The sequence below is a fragment of the Protopterus annectens genome, chromosome 6.part0 (genome assembly GCF_019279795.1).
Source record: "Protopterus annectens isolate FY-2018-M chromosome 6.part0, PAN1.0, whole genome shotgun sequence".
NCBI classification, from domain to species: Eukaryota; Metazoa; Chordata; order Ceratodontiformes; family Protopteridae; genus Protopterus; species Protopterus annectens.
In genome coordinates, this window is record NC_056737.1 from 1,066,313,580 (window position 1) to 1,066,341,523 (window position 27,944).

Below are 27,944 nucleotides of genomic sequence, written 5' to 3' on the forward strand. Positions count from 1 at the left end.
CCAATGGACAGCAAGATGTCATGATGCTGCCTTAGGCCTTTCAGTGCAGCCTGATGTTCCCTATTATGTCTCCCTGGATAGCAGGATGTCATGATGCTGCCTTATTCCTTTCAGTGCAGCCTGCTGTTCCCTATTATGTCTCCCCTGGATAGCAGGATGTCATGATGCTGCCTTAGTCCTTTCAGTGCAGCCTGCTGTTCCCTATTATGTCTCCCTGGATAGCAGGATGTCATGATGCTGCCTTAGTCCTTTCAGTGCAGCCTGCTGTTCCCTATTATGTCTCCCCTGGATAGCAGGATGTCATGATGCTGCCTTAGTCCTTTCAGTGCAGCCTGCTGTTCCCTATTATGTCTCCCTGGATAGCAGGATGTCATGATGCTGCCTTAGTCCTTTCAGTGCAGCCTGCTGTTCCCTATTATGTCTCCCCCTGGATAGCAGGATGTCATGATGCTGCCTTAGTCCTTTCAGTGCAGCCTGCTGTTCCCTATTATGTCTCCCTGGATAGCAGGATGTCATGATGCTGCCTTAGTCCTTTCAGTGCAGCCTGCTGTTCCCTATTATGTCTCCCCTGGATAGCAGGATGTCATGATGCTGCCTTAGTCCTTTCAGTGCAGCCTGCTGTTCCCTATTATGTCTCCCTGGATAGCAGGATGTCATGATGCTGCCTTAGTCCTTTCAGTGCAGCCTGCTGCTCCCTATTTTATCTCTACCCAGATAGCAGGATGTCATGATGCTGCTTTAATACTTTCAGTGCAGCCTGCTGTTCACTATTATGCCTCCCTGGATAGCAGGATGTCATGATGCTGCCTTAGTCCTTTCAGTGCAGCCTACCATTCCCTATTATGTCTCCCCAGGATAGCAGGATGTCATGATGCTGCCTTAGTCCTTTCAGTGCAGCCTGCTGTTCCCTATTATGTCTCCCCTGGATAGCAGAATGTCATGATGCTGCCTTAGTCCTTTCAGTGCAGCCTGCTGTTCCCTATTATGTCTCCCCTGGATAGCAGGATGTCATGATGCTGCCTTAGTCCTTTCAGTGCAGCCTGCTGTTCCCTATTATGTCTCCCTGGATAGCAGGATGTCATGATGCTGCCTTAGTCCTTTCAGTGCAGCCTGCTGTTCCCTATTATGTCTCCCCTGGATAGCAGGATGTCATGATGCTGCCTTAGTCCTTTCAGTGCAGCCTGCTGTTCCCTATTATGTCTCCCCCTGGATAGCAGGATGTCATGATGCTGCCTTAGTCCTTTCAGTGCAGCCTGCTGTTCCCTATTATGTCTCCCCTGGATAGCAGGATGTCATGATGCTGCCTTAGTCCTTTCAGTGCAGCCTGCTGTTCCCTATTATGTCTCCCCTGGATAGCAGGATGTCATGATGCTGCCTTAGTCCTTTCAGTGCAGCCTGCTGTTCCCTATTATGTCTCCCCTGGATAGCAGGATGTCATGATGCTGCCTTAGTCCTTTCAGTGCAGCCTGCTGTTCCCTATTATGTCTCTCCCTGGATAGCAGGATGTCATGATGCTGCCTTAGTCCTTTCAGTGCAGCCTGCTGTTCCCTATTATGTCTCCCCTGGATAGCAGGATGTCATGATGCTGCCTTAGTCCTTTCAGTGCAGCCTGCTGTTCCCTATTATGTCTCCCTGGATAGCAGGATGTCATGATGCTGCCTTAGTCCTTTCAGTGCAGCCTGCTGTTCCCTATTATGTCTCCCCTGGATAGCAGGATGTCATGATGCTGCCTTAGTCCTTTCAGTGCAGCCTGCTGTTCCCTATTATGTCTCCACTGGATAGCAGGATGTCATGATGCTGCCTTAGTCCTTTCTGTGCAGTCTGCTGTTCCCTATTATGTTTCCCTGGATAACAGGATGTCATGATGCTGCCTTAGTCCTTTCAGTGCAGCCTGCTGTTCCCTATTATGTCTCCCCTGGATAGCAGGATGTCATGATGCTGCCTTAGTCCTTTCAGTGCAGCCTGCTGTTGCATGTTATTTCTCCCCTGGGTAAAAGGATGTCATGATGCTGCCTTAGTCCTTTCAGTGCAGCCTGCTGTTCCCTGTTATGTCTCCCCTGGATAACAGGATGTCATGATGCTGCCTTAGTCCTTTCAGTGCAGCCGGCTGTTCCCTATTATGTCTCCCCTGGATAGCAGGATGTCATGATGCTGCCTTAGTCCTTTCAGTGCAGCCTGCTGTTCCCTATTATGTCTCCCCGGATAGCAGGATGTCATGATGCTGCCTTAGTCCTTTCAGTGCAGCCTGCTGTTCCCTATTATGTCTCCCTGGATAGCAGGATGTCATGATGCTGCCTTAGTCCTTTCAGTGCAGCCCGCTGTTCCCTATTATGTCTCCCCTGGATATCAGGATGTCATGATGCTGCCTTAGTCCTTTCAGTGCAGCCTGCTGTTCCCTATTATGTCTCCCCTGGATAGCATGATGTCATGATGCTGCCTTAGTCCTTTCAGTGCAGCCTGCTGTTCCCTATTATGTCTCCCTGGATAGCAGGATGTCATGATGCTGCCTTAGTCCATTCAGTGCAGCCTGCTGTTCCCTGTTATGCCTCCCCTTGGATAGCAGGATGTCATGATGCTGCCTTAGACCTTCCAGTGCAGCCGGCTGTTCCCTATAATGTCTCCCCTGACTAGCAGGATGTCATGATGCTGCCTTAGTCCTTTCAGTGCAGCCTGCTGTTCCCTATTATGTCTCCCCTGGATAGCAGGATGTCATGATGCTGCCTTAGTCCTTTCAGTGCAGCCTGCTGTTCCCTATTATGTCTCCCCTGGACAGCAGGATGTCATGATGCTGCCTTAGTCCTTTCAGTGCAGCCTGCTGTTCCCTATTATATCTCCCCTGGATAGCAGGATGCCATGATGCTGCCTTAGTCCTTTCAGTGTAGCCTGCTGTCCCCTATTATGTCTCCCCTGGATTTCAGGATGTCATGATGCTGTCGTAGTCCTTTCAGTGCAGCTGGCTGTTCCCTATTATGTCTCCCTGGATGGCAGGATGTCATGATGCTGCCTTAGTCCTTTCAGTGCAGCCTGTTTTTCCCTATTATGTCTCCCACCAGATTGCAGGATGTCATGATGCTGCCTTAGTCCTTTCAGTGCAGCCTGCTGTTCCCTATTCTGTCTCCCCTGACTAGCAGGATCTCATGATGCTGCCTTAGTCCTTTCAGTGCAGCCTGCTGTTCCCTATTATGTCTCCCCCTGGATAGCAGGATGTCATGATGCTGCCTTAGTCCTTTCAGTGCAGCCTGCTGTTCCCTATTATTTCTCCCTGGATAGCAGGATGTCATGATGCTGCCTTAGTCCTTTCAGTGCAGCCTGCTGTTCCCTATTATGTCTCCCCTGGATAGCAGGATGTCATGATGCTGCCTTAGTCCTTTCAGTGCAGCCTGCTGTTCCCTATTATGTCTCCCTGGATAGCAGGATGTCATGATGCTGCCTTAGTCCTTTCAGTGCAGCCTGCTGTTCCCTATTATGTCTCCCTGGATAGCAGGATGTCATGATGCTGCCTTAGTCCTTTCAGTGCAGCCTGCTGTTCCCTATTATGTCTCTCCCTGGATAGCAGGATGTCATGATGCTGCCTTAGTCCTTTCAGTGCAGCCTGCTGTTCCCTATTATGTCTCCCCTGGATAGCAGGATGTCATGATGCTGCCTTAGTCCTTTCAGTGCAGCCTGCTGTTCCCTATTATGTCTCCCCTGGATAGCAGGATGTCATGATGCTGCCTTAGTCCTTTCAGTGCAGCCTGCTGTTCCCTATTATGTCTCCCCTGGATAACAGGATGTCATGATGCTGCCTTAGTCCTTTCAGTGCAGCCTGCTGTTCCCTATTATGTCTCCCCTGGATAGCAGGATGTCATGATGCTGCCTTAGTCCTTTCAGTGCAGCCTGCTGTTCCCTATTATGTCTCCCTGGATAGCAGGATGTCATGATGCTGCCTTAGTCCTTTCAGTGCAGCCTGCTGTTCCCTATTATGTCTTCCTGGATAGCAGGATGTCATGATGCTGCCTTAGTCCTTTCAGTGCAGCCTGCTGTTCCCTATTATGTCTCCCCTGGATAGCAGGATGTCATGATGCTGCCTTAGTCCTTTCAGTGCAGCCTGCTGTTCCCTATTATGTCTCCCTGGATAGCAGGATGTCATGATGCTGCCTTAGTCCTTTCAGTGCAGCTTGCTGTTCCCTATTATGTCTCCCCTGGATAGCAGGATGTCATGATGCTGCCTTAGTCCATTCATTGCTGACTGCTGTTCCCTATTATGTCTCCCTCTGGATAGAAGGATGTCATGATGCTGCCTTAGTCCTTTCAGTGCAGCCTGCTGTTCCCTATTATGTCTCCCCTGGAAAACAGGATGTCATGATGCTGCCTTAGTCCTTTCAGTGCAGCCTGCTGTTCCCTATTATGTCTCCTCCTGGATAGCAGGATGTCATGATGCTGCCTTAGTCCTTTCAGTGCAGCCTGCTGTCCCCTATGATGTCTTCCTCTGGATAGAAGGATGTTATGATGCTGCCTTAGTCCTTTCAGTGCAGCCTGCTGTTCCCTGTTATGTCTCCCCCAGGAAAACAGGATGTCATAATGCTGCCTTATTCCTTTTAGTGCAGCCTGCTGTTCCCTATTATGTCTCCCTCTGGATAGAAGGATGTTATGATGCTGCCTTAGTCCTCTCAGTGCAGCCTGCTGCTCCCTATTATGTCTCCCCCGGGTTAGCAGGATGTCATGATGCTGCCTTAGTCCTTTCAGTGCAGCCTGCTGTTCCCTATTATGTCTCCTCCTGGATAGCAGGATGTCATGATGCTGCCTTAGTCCTTTCAGTGCAGCCTGCTGTTCCCTATTATGTCTGCCCTGGGATAACAGGATGTCATGATGCTACCTTAGTCCTTTCAGTGCAGCCTGCTCTTCCCTATTATGTCTCCCCTGGATAGCAGGATGTCATGATGCTGCCTTAGTCCTTTCAGTGCAGCCTGCTGTTCCCTATTATGTCTCCCACTGGATAGCAGGATGTCATGATCCTGCCTTAGTCCTTTCAGTGCTGCCTGCTCTTCCCTATTATGTCTCCCCTGACAAGCAGGATGTCATGATGCTGCCTTAATCCTTTCAGTGCAGCCTGCTGTTCCCTATAATGTCTCCCTCTGGATAGCAGAATGTCATGTTGCTACCTTAGTCCTTTCAGTGCAGCCTGCTGTTCCCTATTATGTCTCCACTGACTAGCAGGATGTCATGATGCTGCCTTAGTCCTTTCTGTGCAGCCTGCTGTTCCCTGTTATATCTCCTCTGGATAGCAGGATGTCATGATGCTGCCTTAGCCCTTTTTGTGCAGCCTGCTGTTCCCTATTTTGTCTCCCTGGATAGCAGGATGTCATGATGCTGCCTTAGTCCTTTCAGTGCAGCCTGCTGTTCCCTATCATGTCTTCCCTGGATAGCAGGATGTCATGATGCTGCCTTAGTCCTTTTAACACAGCCTGCTGTTCCCTATTATGTCTCCCTCTGGATAGCAGGATGTCATGGTTCTGCCTTAGTCCTTTCAGTGCAGTCTGCTGTTCCCTATTTTGTCTCCCTGGATAGCAGGATGTCATGATGCTGACTTAGTCCTTTCAGTGCAGCCTGCTGTTCCCTATTATGTCTCCCCCTGGATAGCAGGATGTCATGATCCTACCCTTGACCTTGTGAGATTATCTCATTCCCTGCATCCGAGAAGGGTGGGTGTCATCTGTGGTGCATTATTCCTGAAAGGCAACACAAGAGGTACACTTTACAGGTTCAGATACATGGACATCCACTATGTACAAATACAGCAAGTGCAAAATGGCCAGCATTATCTACTGCTTACTCACACGTCATACTCCACAGTGTGACAACATACAATGTGTGTGAATCCAACCGAGACAGTATCAGTAGTGAGGTATTTCCCTGTGCCATGAGAAATTCTGCTGTATTATCATACACCCAACAATCCAGTCTACGGTGGTGTTTCCACTAAGGCCAACCACCCAGTAATATGTCATAGGACCAGTGCCAGACAAATAGCAGTGTGCTATTACAACCACTGTGCAGGGACAGTCCAACAACAGCAGTGTGCCACAATGACAAAAGACAATGCACCCTTGAAGTTTTGTACATCCCTTGTAGGTGTAAGTTACCAAGGTATCATTGACATGTCATTATCACACATCTATAACCGGCTTACTACTGTAATCCCTATTCCCCATACCTCTATCCTCCCATTTGAATCCTGTTATACACCAAAAATGGTTACATACCTGCTAGAGTGCAGTACTCTTCCATTAAACTGTGTGTCTGGTAAAGTTTTACAAAGGCATGCTCTGTGTGAATAAGGTCTCATACAGAATGAGTCTCTATAGCCAGCTGCCTGACTTTTAAACATGTTCTCCATCAGCAGGTGAATGCTATTTGCAGCCAAAGCAGCTGAATTACACTATCATTAGCCAATGACATGCATGCACTGTGCAGTATGTAAGGCCTTCATTTAGACCTTGATCCCTTTCTTAGCTGTTGAGATGGACATTACTGGGGTGAGGAGACTACATCATCACAGAGGGTAGGTCTGTAGTAGAAACCTTTACATAGACCTGTCTATTCCAAAGGCTGCAGCTGCTGCTGCAGGTAGCAGACATAGGTAGAGAGTGTAGACACTTTGGAGGACAACAAGCTGTAGATGTATCAGTGTCAGCTGTGTTCACCCTGTTGTAGAGGTAGTGCCAGCGTGATGGTACCCTTTACACTCCAATTAAGGCATGTGTTTAAGGTTTGAATGTTAGACAACTGTGTCAATAACAGTGTACTAGGTGACATATTGTATTGCTATATGGATATGTGGAGTGTCCCTATCTGCAGGCCTCTGACTTCATGCACTGAAAAGCAGCTATATAATTTTCAATGCTTTGTGTGGATAAAGAGTGTATTAGTGATCCATTAATTGCTGTCTTCACAATAATGTAATTGAAATGCAGCACAGCACTGGATTTGAACCCAGGACTGTCTGTGGCAAAATGTACTGTATGCAAGTCATTTAACAGACTGAGCTACTGCTATTGCAGGTATACTTGCAAGATATATGTGCACACATACAGGCTGTGACAAACATTGTCTACATTCATCAGTATGTGCATGGCTTTATATGGATGTATTTCTACACCAGAATCCCAGTTGGATATGTATTTTGCCATGAATGCCTGAGCAGGTGACTTTCTACATGTTGCTGATAAAAGGACACATTTACCTGCTATCACAGGCCTCGGTTATATCCATCATCATGTCTTTGACTGTATAGTGCTGTACTATTGCACCAAAATCCACGGTACACTCCCATTTTTTCGATTACTGTTTATTCCAGTTTGCATGGTGCGGCATGGTGCACAGCTTTGCTAAACACACCTAATGACTGTAAGTGGCAATTACTATGTTTTGTTTAAACCACCTGTTTTAATCAAGAGTTGTGTGGTTTGGCGGGTTAATCTAGTGTTCTGCAGGTGTGATGAGCTTGGATTCGAAACATTGCAGAGGTGTTTATTTTGTACATGTGACGTACAATGTTAAAAGCACATATACTCATTATAGCTCTATTTATCTGAGCTAAGCAAAGCTGTGCGACCTGCAGCTCCATGCTACAAAAAAATATAAAGAGAAGAAAAAAAGGGCGATAGGAAAGTGGTGAAATGGAGGCATGTAGGGGGAAAAACATATTGAAAAGCAGGGAGGGATGTGGAGGAAGGGTGTAGGAAAGAAGGGTCTGTATTATATAAGCGAATGCACAGAATTGCGAACGCTATATAATCGACCAATAATCCCCCAAAACCCAAAATGTCGAACACAAGGATCAGCAATTTTTTTCCCAGTGAAAAAAAATTGCTGATTTGTAAAAAAAAAAAAAAAAAAATCAAAACACAAAATAAAGTGGGGAGCTTTGCCTCCCCCCTACTTAAATATACCAAAGTCCCAAAAATGGCCCAGTGATTTTTTTTTCCTATGAAAAAAATTGTTGTTCTGTGCTTTTGTTACTTTGCCATTTCACGTAATGACGTTTGACTAAACAGCATTCGTAATTCATTGTGTTCGCTAAAATAATAGGGACCCAGAAAGAACCATAGCTATCCATTTCTTGTAAAGCAACAACTGTGCACTTTGACAGATTTGTACATGAATTTGGATTCTCAAACCAAAGAGAGAGGGGTGAGGACAACATAACTGCGTTGTCAAGCCAATTGGACCAAATTACTTGTGTCCAGTGGACACATGTAAAATGGAGAGCTATGTATGGGACGATTTTTTATTTTGGGATAAGTGCCCTTTTCTTTACGGTGAGAGTGGAATCTTGGGGAAGGGACACAGGTACATGTGGGGGAGGTAAGTTAGGTAGGTGAGGATGCATTTGCAAAAAGACAAGACAGACAAGACAGCAGACAGGGGCGGTGTGTGAAACATGATGGGAGTGAACACCTTTGATTTTTTATTTATTTATTTTATTTTACATTTGTTAACCGGGAGAGTCCAACTGGATATATGTCTATTTTCAGTGGAGGCCCGGGGAGAAAAGCTCCAGAGCAGTAAAATCATTAACAAGAGAAAGACATGTTAACCAAAAGGTTCAATAAAACAAAATATAGAGTACACAATCTTTTTACTTCATATAGAAGTATAGTACATATAAGATAGTGAGTTAACCAAAGAGTGTATTTGCCAACATTCACAGGCTACATTAATATATGCATATATCTGGGAGATATGAATGTCAGATTTAAGGCTATTGTCAATTTCAAGGCCTAGCATTTTGGCGTGACTGCTGGGTGTGATGGTGGTGTTGTTTTGAGAGGAGATTGCAAAGTTAGATGAAGAGAGTGGAGATCTGTGAGGGCTGAAGAGGAGTAATTTAGTTTTGGCTGGGTTTAGAATGAGGTTTTGATTAGTGATCCATGTTTCTGCCAGGGAAAAACATTCTTGTGTTAGGGAGAGGAGGTGGTCAAGGGAGTTATGGGGAAGATGTTGTGGAATCCGAGACCCATGTGCATCCAGATGGCAGCAGCATGACTCATGTCCCCACCCATAGGACCACTGGCACTGCTGCTTCACTGCCCCAAGGGCGGCTGTGCTGGAGGCTGGGCACCAGGGTGACACTGCCCCACCAGGCTGGCCAGCATGCCCTCAATCCAGCGTGGGTGTTGGTCATAGCCACAGTAGACTATCCTGCACATCTGGACCGGTAGCTCATCACAAATGACTACTCTCCCTCTCCCACTGTTCCCAGAGGGGGACTGGGCCCTGTCCCCTGGGGCGGTACTTCCTGAGACCACAGGTAGTGCAAGGGGCACCAGAGGGAGCACCACTGGAAACTAGTGCCACGGCCAGTTGAGGCAAGGTAGGGGATCACCTGGAACCAGCCTACCTTGATGTGCTGTGGGACATGAGGTAAATCAATATGTTACGGTTAGTACAACCAAACCATTGTTAGTATTAACAGAATGGAACATCATATTTATTAATCCAAATACATATTAGTGTATATCATGTGCAACACAACATAATGTAACATAACAGTATGGTAACAGCATGCCAGTGTGAAGTAAACGATATGGCCAACAAAACAGTTAGTTTAAATATGTTAATATTGAATCATAATAAAACATAACAATGATCAACCACATTTTTTCAAAATATAGTTAGTTTAACAAAATATGTTAATATTAAATCATAATAATACATTCAAGTAATGAAAAAAATAAGATAAGGGGTGGGGAAAGAGAGAAAAACATTCCATTAGTGAGATTGCAGATAATATCCCTGACAACACTGGTCATACATACTTCTACAGGTGTGTAGTGAAAGTTGTGATTACACTGACTACAATTCTCCTGTAGATGTTGTAGCATGTACACATCTCTCAAGCTGATAGCATGGGACAATAACAAATGCAGGTACAGAACTACTCAGAACGGTTTCGTGTAATGTGGACTTATATAACTAACAGGGTGTTCTGTAAATGGATTTGGTAATACATTGCATTCCAGGTATTTATCTGGTAAACATGTGACAGACGGATTAGTCAGTTGTAATTACATTACAAGAAATCGTAACACTTGAGGCATGTTTACGTACTGTAATTAAACTAAACAGCCTTTATGGCTTAGTTGGCAGGCATGGTAGTAGAACCCACCACATGTGACTGCAGGGGACATCTGCATATACTTTAATAAGTGACTGTAGCAGCATAGTACAGACATGCAAGAGATGCAGCATACTGGGATTACACAGTTTTATTTCTGAATCAACAATGCTGATGCACACATTCTTGCTACTGAGTGTAATATTCTGTGAGATCTAACCACAATATATGCACATAATATGGGCTAACTCACCCATCACATTTTTGTGTTCTTGGGAAGAGAGAAATTGCGAGCATTACATGACTGATGCTGAAAATGTAGTGCTAAATAGCACTGGATTCGAACCCAGGACTGTATGTGGCAAAATGTACAGTGTACAAGGAGTTTAGCAGACTGAGCTATTGAAGCACTGCTGACTAAAGGGTAACTGATACACCTGGAAACATGCTATGAATTGTGCAATACAAGTTACAGGACTTTGCTTTAGCACTCTAGTACTGTTACAGTGTTTTACTAGACTGCAGTGCCAGTACAACACACATGCATGGTATACAACTATATTGCATATATTACTACCGCTTTATTTCACTTTCAACAATACAGGTGATATCTGTGAAGTCCACACACACAATATCTGGCCATGGAGTGGGCTCCCTCACCCATATACTTTTATTACTTGATATCTGTGGAAGTCAGAGCATTATGTGACCAGTACTGGCCAAAGAAAGTTAAGCAATACCATTTGCAGCCATTACATTTGCATTCTACAGCTATTACAGTGTTATACTTGACTGCAGCAAGCTTACCTTACAGAATCAATGCATACAGCTCTACTGCATTGGTTATGACAAGACAATTTTGATGTACACCATTTTTCTTGCTGTTATTAGTACTGTTTCTTGGTTTTATTAAACGACAGTTGATATTCATTTATTGCACTACAGCTCTAATTCTAACTTTATTGCACTACAACTCTAATTCCAACTTTATTGGACTACAGCTCTAATTCCAACTTTATTGCACTACAGACTTTATTATATATACTTTATTGAAGTTAGTGCTTTACTCTTTCTTGCTTATTGCAATATAGTTGGTATAACACCTCCATACTCACCATGTTCACTGCGTAATCTGGCCAGGTGCCTGGCATGAGACTTGACATTGCGAGCCCTCTCAGCTGTAGCTGTTGACAGAGAAGCACGCCATTATGCATACCAGTTTTGCAGACACTCAGATTACATATTGGTAAAATAGAAGAAAAAGTACTTACATACTTGTGGGACATTCCTTGCACTCGCTTCTTGGACCCAGGCATACAAGGTTCCCCTCTTTCATCTTTTCAGGTTGTCATGGTGATGATGACACTGCTCATCCATGTGGGGGATACTAGTAACACTGGTGAGTTTTCTGGCCAGCTGGTCCCAGGTGTCTGCCTTACACTCTGAACCCTGGAAACTGCCTGCTGCAGCCTATCCTCATTTTTTTTACTAGGAGCCCAACCATGACCCTGGACTCCTGAATGCCCCAACACTGCGCCCAAAAGTGCACACCTTCTCCAACACCACCAGCCATATCCACAGATGATAGACTCCAATGGTTTCTGCAGAATTCCTGCCTAGTGTGCTTTATATAGGCTGTTTTCCCACCCTTACATGTTATTGAGCAACATTCATAAAAGTGCTGCATTGCTTAGCAGCATGCAAACCAGTCAAGCAGAGCTGAGCAGCATGCAAATAAGCACAGTCAAGATTTTTGTGAAGCTAAGCACTGTGCAAACATTGGCAGCCATTAACATGTTTATGTGGTGCTTAGCATGAATAAGGAGTGTTTAGCAGAGCGCAACAGAGCCATATTTTAAAAGTTTGTCTATAACGTGTGCAACAAAAATACAAACAACTTCTGACTTTCATGTATTCAAACTCTGGACCTACTACACATTCAGCCATAACTCTATCCATTAAGCAACATGAATATTATGAAATCTGATATACCTTGACATATACCACTGAGCTACCTGTTAGCAGTGCTGAGCACCATGCTGCACTGAGCAAACACACTTAAACACACCAATAAATAATTAATTAATCACATCCGGTTTCTATTTTTAGATGTCTGGCAGGTGTCTTCCATGTATGTATGAGCTTCGTTCAGCTTAACTGCGCTCTGCGCTGTGCCGCACAAATACCAAAAAAAAAAGCACATAAAATGCCATTATGCTTATTAAGTACATCTGGTTTCTATATTTAGATGTCTAGCAAGTGTCTGCTGTCTTCATGTGAGCACAGCTTGGCATTGCTGCACTCCCCGCTGTGCCACGCAAACATGCATTTAAAAAAATATAGAAAAAAAAATCAGACTACAATGATTCAATATCTGTGCTCCTTGGCTCTCCCTCAGCAGCATGCTATCACTAATATGTATGGTGCACTGCTGAGGGGGGATCATGGCCATGTACATGGATACATTCCATGTAGGCTCTACATGGTGCCTACATGGAGTTTATTAAGTCCTGGGGATTGTGTTTATGTGTTTTAATAATATTTGCAAACAACTCTCAGTATTAGTTCTGCATCTGAAATGACAGCACACTGAAACAGTACCTTACATAATTTTCATGATATTCATACAGATAGCCACATTTATTTTTATGTGTTCATTTATTTATTTGTACAGGTAAGTGGGCTGGACCACTGGGACCTTTTTGTCACTACCTTGTTATAGAAAAGTATAATTACAAAATAGGAATATAGAAATACAGTACCTACAGAATTAAGCAAAGGTCATAAGACAAATAATAGTTTACAGCTCTGTTAACAAAGTGATAGTAAAGACTAGTCATGGCAGAGAAAGGTGAAAGCCTGATATGCAAGTGCAGAATTGTGTGATGGCATGTTGCACTAACAAAAAACAAAATAAAAAATAACACACTTAGTTAAAATTGGGACTGCTGCTCCCCATACACACATCATTGGTTTTATCCCAGAGGTGATTATAATTAAGTAATGGGGAATGTGTGAAGCAAACCTCCTTACATGGGGTATCTGGGCACACAGCCTTCCCTCCAAAAAATTGCTGGAGTCATACTAGGATTGGAGAAAAAAAAAAACAGTCTTAAGAAATGTTGACTTTTATTATTTTGTTTCCTGCTAATATAACACTAGTCCAAGAGCACCCAGGCAAATAAGATGTCACATTGCTGCAAAGATTAACATTGTTTCATCTTGGTAGAAAGTTTTGTTATCCACTTCAGTTTTTTGATGGAATGCCTTAAATGTGGAGTATGCATGACCTCTCTGCGTCCACATAGATTGTCACCAGATACTCCTGTTTCCTTCTACATCTCAAAGACTTACCGTAGGTCAATTTATAAGGTGCCGAATTGTCTCTAGATGCATATATGGTGTATGAGAAAGTGCGTGTGTGTGTGTGTGTGTGTGTGTGTGTGTGTGTGTGTGTGTGTGTGTGTGTGTGTGTGTGTGTGTGGGTGTGGGTGTGTGTGTGTGTGTGTGTGTGTGTGTGTGTGTGTGTGTGTGTGTGTGTGTGTGTGTGTGTGTGTGTGTGTGTGTGTGTGTGTGTGTGTGTGTGTGTGTGTGTGTGTGTGTGTGTGTGTGTGTGTGTGTGTGTGTGTGTGTGTGTGTGTGAGTGTGTGTGTGTGTGTTATGGATTATATAATCAATTTCAACATGTTAAATGATTGACAAATCGAACATTCATTATATTGACAACAAGAAACAATGACATGTAGTACATTAAAATAGGAAACAGATTTTCTTTTCTGATGTACTACACATAACCCTAACACACATTCAGCTCTTGTTTGTCTGAATAGTGATAGTGTTATGAGAAGGGCTTTTTTAAGGTAAGCTTCACATTAAGGTTAGGGTTAGGAGCAGGGTTAGGGTTAGCATGCATTACTAAGGTGGTTCAAGTGGGCCTTAGTAATGCATGCTAACCCTAGCCCTAAACTTTGCCTGTAAACCTATAGTATAACTTTAAAAACGCCTTTTCAGTAGCACTATTACTACACAGAACAGCTTGGACACTCACCATGTACACACACACACACACACACACACACACACACACACACACACACACACACACACACACACACACACACACACACACACTGTCTCTAAATCTGTCCTTTTCCCCAAGCCAAAAACATTCATACTCACACACACAATAAATCTATCCCTTTCACTAACCCTAAAACAGAGTCACACACACACTAAATCAATCCTCTTACCTAACCCTTACCCTAACCCTAAAACACTCACACTCACATTAAATCTGTTCACTAATCTAACCTTTATCCGAAGCACTCAAGCTCCCAACCCACCACTAAGCTTTGTCACACAACCCTAAGTTATCCAATACAGCCTTCACACAAATGACTCTCCTGAAAATGCACAGCATTTCACAAATTAGTGTCAACCAAGTGAACTGCAACTGCGTAGCGATAGTCTGGTTATCAGTCTAGGATTGCTTTCTCTACTTTATGCTTTATGCCCACTTAGTGGTAGGATAACCCCCAGCAACCCTCTGACCATGGGGGAATACTGGGGTGAGTGACATAGAATTTCTAGATTATTTTTTGGGATTTTGCTGCACCTGAGGAGCTGAGTAATTTAAACTTTATCACTTTAGGCTACTCTGTAGAGATCTTCAGTGATCCTGGTTTATAATTTTGTATATTAAAGTACACACAAGTAGTTTTGCTGTTGGCATAATTGGGAACCATTTAGTCTTGATGAGTGTGAGGGATTGATTAATTCTTTTCTGAGGTATCAGTTATAATGCAGAAAATTTTGTTTTGCATTTTTGAAGTTTGTTTCTTAGTTTACCTAATGCACTTACAGACACAGTAAGAGCATATTTAAAATAATGAGAATGACCCTATTGCCATAGTTCGCCTAACCTCTTCTGTGTGAAGGCTAGAAGTTCTATAACATGTTGCCACAAAAGCCTGTATGCTGGAGATGACTCTATTTATATGCAGAGTTAAGGTGAAGGCTGGCATAACTATACTCCCAAGTTCTCAAAAATATTTAGCCTGTCAGGGTAAACATTGCCTGAATTTAGAGCAGTCCCAATCCTACCTACTCATTTTGTAAATATGAAAAGCCAAATTTTTTTCTTCAGAGCTGGCCTTCAGATCCAGTATATCTAATCAGTACCCGAACCATGCAGGATTTTTTGCCAGTCTAGAGAAGGTATTGTAAATAAGCCTGATGGGATTATCAAAATATTATTCCATCTGTGTATCAGACAGGGTAGAACTCGTCTACTGACAAATGGAAGTTATGAACTGCTTCCTAAAATCCAGGGTTTGATTCCCTCAGTCTCCATTTGCTTTTTGTGTGACTCCTACCAAGTCACTAAACCAAACCGTGTGCCCTGGCTGAGTCTGAAAAAGGTTCATGTGGATCAGAGCTCCACATCGGTTAACAAAGACAAATAATAATAAATAATCATTTGTCAAGGCACCTTGACAGTAAGTTAATAAGCAGTTCAAAGATGAGGAATCTTAACACACAAACATGAGAAACCCTTTCTTTCACTTGTTTCAAGGAAGCTTGAGTCTGGTCAGTAATGGCACAGAAGGATCATGTTCTCTGAGCAGACTGTAATGCCATATTACCAAAGGCTGTAGAGGTCTTGAGGCCTAGAAAAATAACACTGTGGTCAGTGGCTTTCAGTAAGTTATTTACAAGTGAGCATTTCTGTATAGATGTTATGGCCAATTATTCTAAACCCATGTTGTTGGTCACTGTGAAGGCCAAAACAGTGTTTATTTTTGCCAGAATCTTTGGCAAAAGAAAGGGGATATTAACCAAAGAGGGCTCATCCTTATTTTATTCACTGTATAGTCATGGATTCAATATTTGCTATTTTTCAGCAATACAAGATACTGTCAGAAAGGCACTAAAGGTAGCATAGGCCTTCTTTACTTTTGGACATAGTTCATCAGAACTAAAGAGGTTGGCGAAGAAGAAGTGGGATTGTCAAAGAGATGAGGAAAGTAGACAAGAGTATAAGGAGATGAGGTGCATGGCAAAGAGAGAGGTGGCGAAGGCTCAGGATAAGGCATATGAAGAGTTGTATAAAAGGTTGGACACTAAGGAGGGAGAAAAGGACCTGTACCGATTTGCTAGACAGAGGGACCGAGCTTGTAAAGATGTGCAGTAGGTAAAAGTGATAAAGGATAATGAGGGAAACATACTCACAAGCAAGGAGAGTGTGTTGAGCAGATGGAAAGAGTACTTTGAGGGGTTGATGAATGAAGAGAATGAGAGGGAGAGAAGGTTGGATGATGTACAGATAGTGAATCATGAAGTGCAGTGGATTAGCAAGGAGGAAGTAAGGATCGCTATGAAGAGGATGAAGAACGGAAAGGCTGTTGGTCCCGATGACATACCTGTTGAAGCGCGGAGGTGTTTAGGTGAAATGGCAGTGGAGTTTTTAACTAGATTGTTTAATGAAATCTTGGAAAATGAGGGGATGCCTGAGGAATGGAGAAAAAGTGTTTTGGTACCAATTTTTAAGAATAAGGGTGATGTGCAGAGCTGTAGTAACTACAGTGGGATTAAATTGATCAGTCACAGCATGAAGTTATGGGAAAGAGTAGTGGAAGCTAGGTTAAGAAGGGAGGTGATTATTAGTGATCAGCAGTATGGTTTCATGCCAGGAAAGAGCACTACAGATACGATGTTTGCTCTGAGAGTGTTGATGGAGATGTACAGAGAAGGTCAGAAGGAGTTGCATTGTGTCTTTGTGGATTTAGAGAAAGCATATGACAGGGTGCCTAGAGAGGAGTTGTGGTATTGTATGAGGAAGTCGGGAGTGTCAGAGAAGTATGTAAGAGTGGTACAGGATATGTACGAGGGTAGTGCGAGAGTGGTGAGGTCTGCGGTGGGAGTGACAGATGTGTTTAAGGTGGAGGTGGGATTACATCAAGGATCAGCTCTGAGCCCTTTCTTATTTGCAATGGTGATGGTCAGGTTGACAGACGAGATCAGACAGGAGTCCCCGTGGACTATGATGTTTGCAGATGACATTGTGATCTGTAGTGAGAGTAGGGAGCAGGTGGAGGAGACCCTGGAGAAGTGGAGATATGCTCTAGAGAGAAGAGGAATGAAGGTCAGCAGGACTAAGACAGAATATATGTGTGTGAATGAGAGGGAGGATAGAGGAATGGTGAGGATGCAGGGAGTAGAGATGGCGAAGGTGAATGAGTTTAAGTACTTGGGATCAACAGTTCAGAGTAATGGTGAGTGTGGAAGAGAGGTGAAGAAGAGAGTACAGGCAGGATGGAGTGGGTGGAGAAGAGTGTCAGGAGAGATTTGTGACAGACGAGTACCAGTAAGAGTGAAAAGGAAGGTCTACAAGAGGGTAGTGAGACCAGCTATGTTATATGGGTTGGAGATAGTGGCATTGACAAAAAGGCAGGAGTCAGAGCTTGATGTGGCAGAGTTGAAGATGTTAAGATTTGCACTGGGTGTGACGAGGATGGACAGGATTAGGAATAAGTATATTGGAGGGTCAGCCCAGGTTGGAAGGTTTGGAGACAAAGCCAGAGAGCCAAGATTACGTTGGTTTGGACATGTGCTGAGGAGGGATGCAGGGTATATTGGGAAAAAGATGCAAAGGATGAAGCTGCCCTGTAACAGGAAAAGAGGAAGGCCTAAGATAAGGTTTATGGATGTGGTAAGAGAGGACATGCAGGTGGTTGGTGTGACAGAGCAAGATGCAGAGGACAGGAAGAAATGGAAACAGTTGATCTGCTGTGTCGACCCCTAATGGGAGCAGCCGAAATAATAAGAAGAGTTTGGCCAAAATGGTGTATTTTTTGAAGCCAGTTACTGCTTTTTGATGATTAAGAAAGTACAGTTGTGTAATCAAACTTACCATAATAGCATATGTTTGAATGATCACTGCTGCAGTAGCCTTAACTATATAGGTTATATCCTGCAAGGATATAACAACCAGCCACCATCCAAAGTTTTATGGCACCTTCCATGCACCCAAACCATTAGTCAGCTTGAGCTGAGCTGACAAAAAAGACTAGTTTTGGTGCAAAGCCCTTCAGTGCCACTGTCATGCCAACAGAGAGAGAGAGGGAGTCTGAGTCCTAAAAGGACAATTCTAGGAACTACAAAAAACAAAAGTCCACACCCTGGTGAAAACAGCAAGGGGGACAGAGGAAGGGAGCGGCTACTGCACCACTAATCATTTGAACATCTACTATTATGGTAAGTTTACTAACACAATAGTACTATGTTCTTCATACTGATCACTGCTGCAGTAGCCTGAGCTATATGGGTAGATTACCACAGCTTACAAATTTTGAGAGGTGGAAGGAGAAAAGTCTTGGAGCTTCTGGAGACCTGTCCTATCAAAGGCTGATCTAGACATAGAAAAGGAATCAAGCTTATAGTGCCTTGTAAAAGTATGTACAGAGGACCAAGTTGTTGTTTCTAGTATACTTCTGGAATCGAACCCTTTCCAAAAAGCCATGGCCCTTGAAGAAGTCTCAACTGAATCATACACATACTGTGAACAATGAGCAGTGACTTGTACAATAGAAGAAACTAAATTATTTAAAGCAGATTTTTCCTCACAAGAAGAAACTGCAGACAAAACATTCCACATGCTTTAACGATTAATCAGAAGAAACCTTAACATATGTGCCTAACAATTCAAAATTCTGAAAATTAAAGTTGCAGAAACAAACATGTTTTTCCCATACTTATCAACAATCTTCCTGTCCTTATCAGAAAGTGTAGGATTGGAATTAACTAAATGTTTAGTTGCTGTAGGATTAACTACAGCTATAGCTGCTGGGTCAGGTTTGGGAAGAGTGTATAAAAGCTTAAAAGACGGAGGAACTTTCTACATCTCATCTGCCTTTTTAGGGGCAGCTGGCTGACTATCAGGAAAATTACAGACAGTAACATACACATCCTTCAAAGCTGACAGAACTAGAGGAATAGGTGAAGGTTCTGGAAATTCCTTCTGTTACAGCTCATAGTATTTTCTGAGGGACTAAGAAACCTCAGTGTTCTACCATGGAAAACACACGGGCCATTCTTGAAAAGTCTTAGAGAAAGATAAACCCCCCACTGGCAGAATCAGAAACTGAGCTTTCCTCTGAGTCTGAATAAGAAATCTGAGGAGGAAAACCCTGTATTTGTCTTCTTCTTCTTCTCTTCCTTTATAGATTCAGAATCTTCAATCTCTTCAGGAAAAGAGGCATCCCTCTTTATTTTACCAGAAACTATTTTATAATAAGAATAATAGCCTGAGTAAAACCCTAAGCCAGACCCAGTAAATTATTCCTGTCCAAGGAAATTTGAGGAGTAGATTCATTTAGTTTTCTGCTTCTTCTTGACAGGAAAAATTGGACCAATAATGATATTAATGGCAGCAGCAGATTCCCAAGGGATGGGCATAACATTCTGACAAAAGAGAGGAAACTTCCCTCTTCTCTCTACCAGGACCAACAACAGCGGCTCTCCCTTGCCAATTGAGGGGACCCCAATGGCCACAGAGGACATGGCTTACCCCTGCTCCAAAGTGGCTGTGCGTGCTACACCAGAGGGATGTTGGGTAAAAGATGAGTGGCCTGAGGTACAACAAATGGCCACAGCAGAGTCACCCACCTGTGGCTGAGGCCAATTGCTAGCCTGCTGTGGTGGCAAAGTCTGTTTGCTTAATCTTTTCTTGTGTGACTGGAGGAAGGACTGACTATGGGACTGGCAGTTTGTTCCATGGTCAGGCTGAAAAGTATGTCTCTTTCCAGGGGAAAACAAGCAGCAAAACCAGTTAAAAATGTAACATCTTTAAAAGTCACTTTTTCACAGAAAAACACAGTAAAGAGCACTTTAAAACACTTCGCCTGCCCCAGCAAATAAAATAAACGCAATTTATCCACATAAATTTTTTTTTAAATACTTTAAACAACTTTTTAAACTGAAAAGAAAACAAAGTGCTCCCATTTAAAGGTACAATACAGTCTCATGACAGTCTGTTAATACACAAACTTCTAGCTTTAAAATAGGAAAGTGTTATCAAACAAACATTTTTTTTAAATAGGAAGTTTTTTTTCCCCAGTGAGCTTATCTGCCTAACAAAGAAATAGCACAAGCCAAGTGTCAATCCCCAAAAACCTTAGAGGAGAGGACTCTTTAGCGACAGGAAAACTCTGAAGGGGTTAGCACCCGTACTTGTCTTTTTAGTCTGCTCAGCTTGAGCTGACTAATGGTTTTGGTGCGTGGAAGGTGTCCTGAAGCTTTGGAAGTTAGACGGCTGTTATATCTGTTATATCCTGGTAAATAAGGAGACCACACGGTTCTGGAGTTGTAAGGCCTTTCTTTAATAAGAACCTCCAGGTGCGCACCCATGTTACATGTTCACATCTTCCCCATAGCCATACGTACACCGGAACCAACAAGTGACCAGAGAATACAGAACCAACACTACATGTTGTTAATCCCCCACAGCGCCCCTACAGCACAATAACAACATTACCTGCCCTATACTACATTCCTCCCCTCTTAAGCTGTGACATACGCCTCCTTACATAAGAGAAACGAGGGAGCAAGTCAAAAAAACAATCCATCCAGTCACTTAATTTCTAAATAACCGGCTAGTTATTAAACGGTTACCATGCAATCAAGTTATGTTGTCCTTCTAACCTATACATGCACTTTTAACACTGATAGTCCTTCAAGTAACTAGGTTTAACCAGTGAACGCTTAGAACGGCGCAATGGTACCACACTAGGTGACTCCGGTGTCACAGTTACCACCTCTGGTACAGGTGTGTCCATCCCTGGAAAGGTTGGGTCCTCGGGAACCTCTCCTTCCGAGTCCCGGCGGTCTTCCTCGGGCCCCAGGATCAGAGATCCTCCTGCCGCTGCGAGCCCTTCGCCCGAAACTAATGGTATTTCCGGGGCTTGCAGTTCCATGAAGTCCTTCTTCTGTTCGCTACGCAGAATCTGGTCCACATGTCTCCTCACCAAGAAACCTCCATTCAACCTCACCTGGTACGACAGTGGACCTGTGCTCTTGACAATGAACCCTGGAATCCATTTAGGTCCATAGCTAAAGTTTCGAGTCATCACTGCATCTCCCGCAAGGAAACTTCTCTCTCTCCGTCGTCGATCATGATGTTCTTTTTGCCTCCACTGTGTCCTCTCCACCTTAGCTCGGATGTTTGGATGCACCAGATCCAATGTTGACCTTAATCTCCGTCCTTGCAACATCTCGGCAGGTGACAATCCGGTCGTAGACTGGGGTGTAATGCGGTAGTTGAATAACACCCTTGACACTTTTGCTGCCATACTTCCGTCTCCGGCCTTTGTCATCATTGCTTTAAAGGTCTGGACAGCCCTTTCAGCACAGCCATTTGAAGCCATATGGTATGGTGCTGATGTGACGTGTACGATGCCATTTTTTTCCAGAAAACCCTTGAACTCTCCACTCATGAAACATGAAGCATTATCTGATACAATAGTCTCTGGTAGTCCTTGGCTACTGAAACTCTTCCTCAGGCATTCAATGGTAGTGGTGGAAGTGGTTGTTTTGACTGGGTAGGCATCCATCCATTTAGAATGAGCATCCATTATTATCAAAAACATTGCCCCCATAAAAGGCCCTGCATAGTCTATATGAAGTCTCTGCCAAGGTCTACTCGGCCACTCCCATGGGTGTAGTGGTGCCGCCACAGGTGAGTTGCGATGTTGTTCACAGGTGTTACACTCTTTCACAGCGACTTCAATGTCGTGGTCCAACTTGGGCCACCAGAAATAACTTCGTGCTAAGGCCTTCATTCGGGTGATGCCCACATGACCCTGGTGCAGCTGTTGTAAAAGTGCACGTCTTCCTGGGGGCGGAATTATCACTCGTGCCCCCCACAACACGCATCCATCTTGCACACTCAGCTCTGTTTTCCTCACCTCATAGGGCCGAAAAACTGGATCAGTTTGTTGTGTTGTCCAGCCTTGCTGGACCCACTGAAACACTCGAGCCAGCACCGGGTCTTTTCGTGTCCATTTGCTCAGTTCCCTCGCTGACACCAACGTGATGTCCTCCATCATCAAAACTCGGTCCTCCGTTTCCTTTTCCTTGAGATGCCCCGGTAGCGGCAGACGGCTCAGCGCGTCCACATTGCTATGGTGTTTCCCGGGCTTATAAACAATCTCATATTCATAAGCTCTCAATGTTACAGCCCATCTCTGAATGCGGGGAGAAACCATCTGAGGCACGGCTTTCATCTCGCTGAACAGTGACAACAAGGGCTTATGATCGGTGCAAACAGTAAACTTCCTGCCATAGAGGTATTTGTGGAACCGCTTAATTCCAAAAATTACAGCCAAACCCTCTTTGTCTAGCTGGGAATAGTTTGACTCCGCTGGTGTTAAGGTTCGTGACATGAACCCGATGGGTCTTTCTTGTCCATCTGGCATACAGTGTGCCAACACGGCCCCTAACCCATAAGGTGAGGCATCACATGACAGAATTAAGTCCTTGTGAGTATCGTAGTGCACCAAAACCTCTGAGGACTGCATTAGTTCCTTGGACTGCTCAAACGCTCTGTCCTGTTCCTCCTGCCACGTCCACCGGGTCTCCTTCCTTAATAGTTTATGTAAAGGAGCTAACAGCGTTGACAGATTTGGTAGGAACCTGTTATAATAGTTGAGTAAGCCTAAGTAGGCCTTCAGCTCTGTAACATTTGTGGGTGCAGGTGCCTGTTGGATGGCTTTTACCTTGTTTGGCAGGGGTGTAGGCCCGATGCATCCACCTTGTAACCCAGGAACTCTGCTTCCTTTTCCATGAAAGCACATTTACTCCGCTTCACCCGCAGACCAGCCTCTCGCAGTCGCCTCAGCACCTCGTTCAGAGTCTCCAGATGCTCGCGGTTGTTCCTACCCGTCAACAGGATGTCGTCCAAATAAACAGCCACCTTCGGAATTCCTGCCACCAGTCCCTCCATTATTCTCTGGAAAATAGCTGGACTAGAGGAAACACCAAAGGGTAAACGATTTACTTGGAACAAACCTTTGTGTGTGTTAAGGGTGACATATGACTTTGACCCTTCCTCCAGAACAACTTGTTGATATGCATGACTGAGGTCCAGTTTGCTAAACTTTTCACCTCCCAACAGCTTTTCAAATACATCCTCCACCGTTGGTATTGGATACTGCTCCAGCTTCGAAACTTGGTTCACTGTTAGCTTGTAGTCACCACATATGCGTACAGTATCATCTGGCTTTAATACTGGAACAATGGGTGCCGCCCATTCCGAAAACTTTACTGGTTCAATTATACCTTGCTTGGTGAGTCGCTCCAACTCAGTCTCCACTTTCTTCTTCATTGCGTATGGTACGGGTCTTGGTTTGTAAAATCTTGGCGTTGCGTTTTCTTTGACGTGTATCTTTGCTGGTGGACCCTCCAGGTACCCAGTTCCTCTTTGAACACTTCTTCGTTGTTCTCCAGCGCATCTTGCAAGGTCAGCACATGCTGTTCTACTTTATGGAGCTGTAGACAGCCCATTTCCAGCTCCTTTAGCCACGCCCGCCTAACAGGTTTGGTCCATTACCTGCCACCACCATGACTGGCAACTGTTTGACTTTGTCTTTATGTGTTACAGTTACTTTTGCCATCCCTAGTGTGGGAACTGTTTCACCTGTATATGTTTTCAAAGTCACTGAACAGTCCTGCAGCTCCTGAGCTTCTTTTAGCCATAACTTCCCATACTCAGCCTTTGACAGAACTGTCACACTACATCCAGTATCCACTTCAAACTGCACCATTTTACCATTTAAGTCCAACTGGGTTGTAATGGGATCGACTCTTTCCATCCTTGCCTCTTTCATGTTAAACATAGTAAACACTTCCTCTTCTTCCCTGGTTTATTGATCTGTACCTTCACGCATGTGGTGTGCATACTGCTGTTTTATTTTCCGGTTTCCCTTTCTGTCCGTTATGCTGCTCTTTTCCTCCCCCTTTCTCTGCTGGTCCCTAGAGGGCGTTGACCTGCACATTTTCTTCACATGGCCCTTTTTCCCGCAAGCATGACATTTTTCATTTAAGAAACGACAGTTCTGTGACAGATGTTCACCGCCACACCTGTAACAGGCATACTGACCAGACTTCCCTTGTGGTTTATGCTCCATTACCACTTTATGCACTGGCAGTGGGGTAGCACTCCTGCTCCCAACCCCCTCGATTGTTCTTGGTTGTAAATCACGAATGTCTTTATTCGCTGTCTCGATGGCCTGTGCCAGCTTCAAGGCCTTTTCAAATGACAACTCAGGCTCCGCTAACAATCTGCGTTGTATGCGGTCATCTGCAATGCCACATATGAGCCTATCACGTAGCATTTCTGTCAGTCTGTCACCATAATTACAGTGTTGCGCCAGCTCCCTCAGCACTGCAACATACTCCGTTACCGTTTCATTGGCCATTCTAGTCCTTGAATTTAACTTGAACCTTTGGACTATCTCACTCGGCTTCGGGTTATAATGTGACTGAAGCAAGCTCGTCAACTCCGTGAATGATTTATCCCCCGGTTTATCAGGACTCAATAAGTTCCTCATCAGACTGTACGTCTTGCTGCCCACCGAGCTCAGCAATATGGCTCGCTTCCGGCCCACGTCCATTATCTGGTTTGCTTCAAAAAAATGTTCCAACACTTCACAATACTCCTCCCAGGTCTGTGTCCGACAGTTGTATGCAACCAGCGACCCTAACATGGAAACAGACATAACTCCGGCAGCCCCAGTCTCTTCGTCGTCCGACATTAACTGCACCCTGCCGTTTTCACTCTCAGCGGACTCTGAGGCATCCCATCCTTGTCGCCAATATGTTATATCCTGGTAAATAAGGAGACCACACGGTTCTGGAGTTGTAAGGCCTTTCTTTAATAAGAACCTCCAGGTGCGCACCCATGTTACATGTTCACATCTTCCCCATAGCCATACGTACACCGGAACCAACAAGTGACCAGAGAATACAGAACCAACACTACATGTTGTTAATCCCCCACAGCGCCCCTACAGCACAATAACAACATTACCTGCCCTATACTACAATATCCTTACACGATATAACTCAGAGCTTAGGCTACCGCAGCAGTGATCAGTATGAAGAACATCTATAAATTGAAAGTTTCTTATGTAGTAAAGTACATAATTCAGCTATCCCGTGTGTTGGGAGGTTGTTTCATTTCCTGAACTGCTAGATTGTTTGTAGAAGTATTTTGCAGAGTAATCGACAATCCTTTTAGGATATGTACTTTGGTCACCTTCAGTGCTATTAAAGGGTTTCACTTATTGCTTTCCTCTGACTAAATTGCTAATTTCAATCCAGAATCACTAGGGGGTTATTCAGCAAAGCTAACTGCCTACAATTGACAAATTAGTTCTTAGGTTTATATTGTTTCTTTACTTTATTATATCAAACACTGAAACTCCATATAATCTTTTGATTATTTTTGCTTTGATACCTCCTCCAAGCTGCTTTCATTTTAGTAAAGGCTTTGGGAATTTCAGAGGTAATCTAGGGGTCAGTTATTTCTTTAGCCCTACTGTTTATAATTAGATGCCTTTCTGAAGTGACAGAAGTATATATCTAGCACATATTCTAAGTGGGAACATACTATTTGTTGAGGTCATATGTAGTGACATTTAAGACTATTGTAATTTGATAGATGTCAGATTCAAAATTTTGGCACACATGAGAATGTTGGTGCTCATCTTTCTATCTATCTATCTAATATCGAAGCAACAGAAAACCAAATTTTTTCCTAGGGAAAGAATTTGGTTGTCCGTTTCTATTGCTTCGGTATTTTCAGCACTGTGGTGGAAAGTTACGGGTCGGGTTCAGGTAAGTGTGCGATTGAGTGTGGGTTAGGTTAGTTAGGGTGCAGGTTAGGTATGTGTGCGATTGTGTGGATGTGAGGGTTAGGCAGGGTTAGGTGAGTTAGGGTTAGGGCGCGGGTTAGGTATGTGTGCAATTGTGTGGACATGAGGGTTAGGGCGGGGTAGGTGAGTTAGAGTTAGGGCGCGGGTGAGGTGATAGTGACGGACCTTAGGGTTAGGGTTTGTGTTAAGGTAAGTGGATAGTTAGTGGTGTGTGTATAGTTTAGTGTAGGGTTAGGTATAAGATTTTAGGTGTATGTGTGTGGATTGCTATTCGTCTGGTGTGCCTGTGTTGTGTGTATGTGTTTTGGAACAGCAAATTTTTTCCCCTAGGAAAAAATTTGCTGTTCTGTATGTTCGTTGTTTTCAGCTTTCGCTGAATTGGGTTCGATATTAGAACATTCAAAGTTTTGAAACTTTGATGTTCTAATATAGACACATTTATTGACAGGGTTGGTAGACTGGTACAAGACCTTTTCAGTCACCACCTTGGCCAAGTGGCAGTAATAATACATTACAACCAGAAGAAGCAGGCAGAATTTTATATCCTACATTTTCAAACAAATACAGACACGCGTATAATGAAGAAGACTGAAAGACAGTTATGAGTAACTTAAGCAGAGCCTCTTAGTGGTATACATTAACCAAGACAAGACACCAAACTAAAATGTTTTGATCAACAGCACTGAATACAACATTCAGTAAGAACAGTAAATAGCTTCCTGTTGTAATTCTGAAACTCATAACTACAAACTCAGTGATTGCAATAAAATAACTACAAAATAGGGGAGAACACTGAATGTTGATAGTTTATTGTTCTCCTTTAAAGTTATATTTTGTAGAGGTGCAAGCCCCCCCTACACCCTCACATCCCTCATACCAACTCTGAGATCACCGTATCTCAGAGTAAAGGGAATACTCCTAGAAACCGCAGTCATGGACTTTGTTTAAGTAAGTCCACATTTTTCGTTCAATTTGTTTGTGTCTTTCGGCTTTTTCCCGGTTAGAGGTTGCCACAGCAGAACTCCGGTTCGCTAATGATTGGTAGAAGATTTTTACGTGCCGAGTTACCAGCTCTGACGCACAACCTTCAACGAAGGTACGCCCCTTCGCGCATGTCTCCACACTGAAAACGCTTTAGCTGAGAATCAAATGAACAACGTTTTGCTGTGAGTCGACAACGCTACTGCAGCACCATAGTCTCGATATTACAGGACTTCCACTAACGTGTCTCAGAATATTTATTTATTTTATTTATTTATTTATTTATTGCATTTGTTTACCGGGAAAGTCCACTGGGCCTAAAAGAGCCCATTTTCGGTGGAGGCCAGGGGAGAAAAGCTCTGACAAGAACATAGATGCAGAAAAAAAAATGAAACCTTAATTGGTACAGAAGCAGAAACAGTGTTACACATAGTGGTTATAGTAATATATACAGAATATATACATAAGTCAGGAATTTAGTTGGTTTGATTACAGTAACATATACAGAATATATACATAAAAGCAGGAATTTAGTTGGTTGCCAGATGAATTCAGAGTGGTAAAAACTGAGATAAATTAATCAGCATTATTGTGAAAGTATAAACAAATAATGAAAGAAACAAAAAATAATAAATATGGAGAAAGTATCATCAGTCACTAGTAGTAAATAGCATAAGAATTTAGTTGCTATGGTGTCAATGAAGTAGGAATTGAAGAGGGGGCAAGTTCGGCAAGGGTTTTGTGGGGGTTAGGGGATGGGTTGCTTTGAGAATCTGGATGTAACAGATGGTTGATAGAGGGCCAAAATTTTTTGGTATTATTTTTATGTTGGCTTTACAGGTGGAGGCAGTGGGCTTTTTTTTATCATTGGTTATTAGACGTTTTGCCTGGTTACGGAGTTGTTTGTCTTGTATTAGAGTTGTAGGGTCTTT

The 27,944-nt window shown here is 43.6% G+C and overlaps 1 protein-coding gene across 1 annotated transcript in view; it reads right to left on the reverse strand.

The window, feature by feature from the left end:
- LOC122803940 (uncharacterized protein K02A2.6-like) overlaps window positions 1–27,944 on the reverse strand; it is a 140,632-nt gene that overhangs the window by 93,933 nt on the left and 18,755 nt on the right. The window contains 3 exon segments of the mRNA XM_044073616.1: window positions 20,911–22,889; window positions 22,892–23,545; window positions 24,033–24,750. Of these exon segments, the coding sequence (XP_043929551.1) occupies window positions 20,911–22,889; window positions 22,892–23,545; window positions 24,033–24,750 (3,351 nt within the window).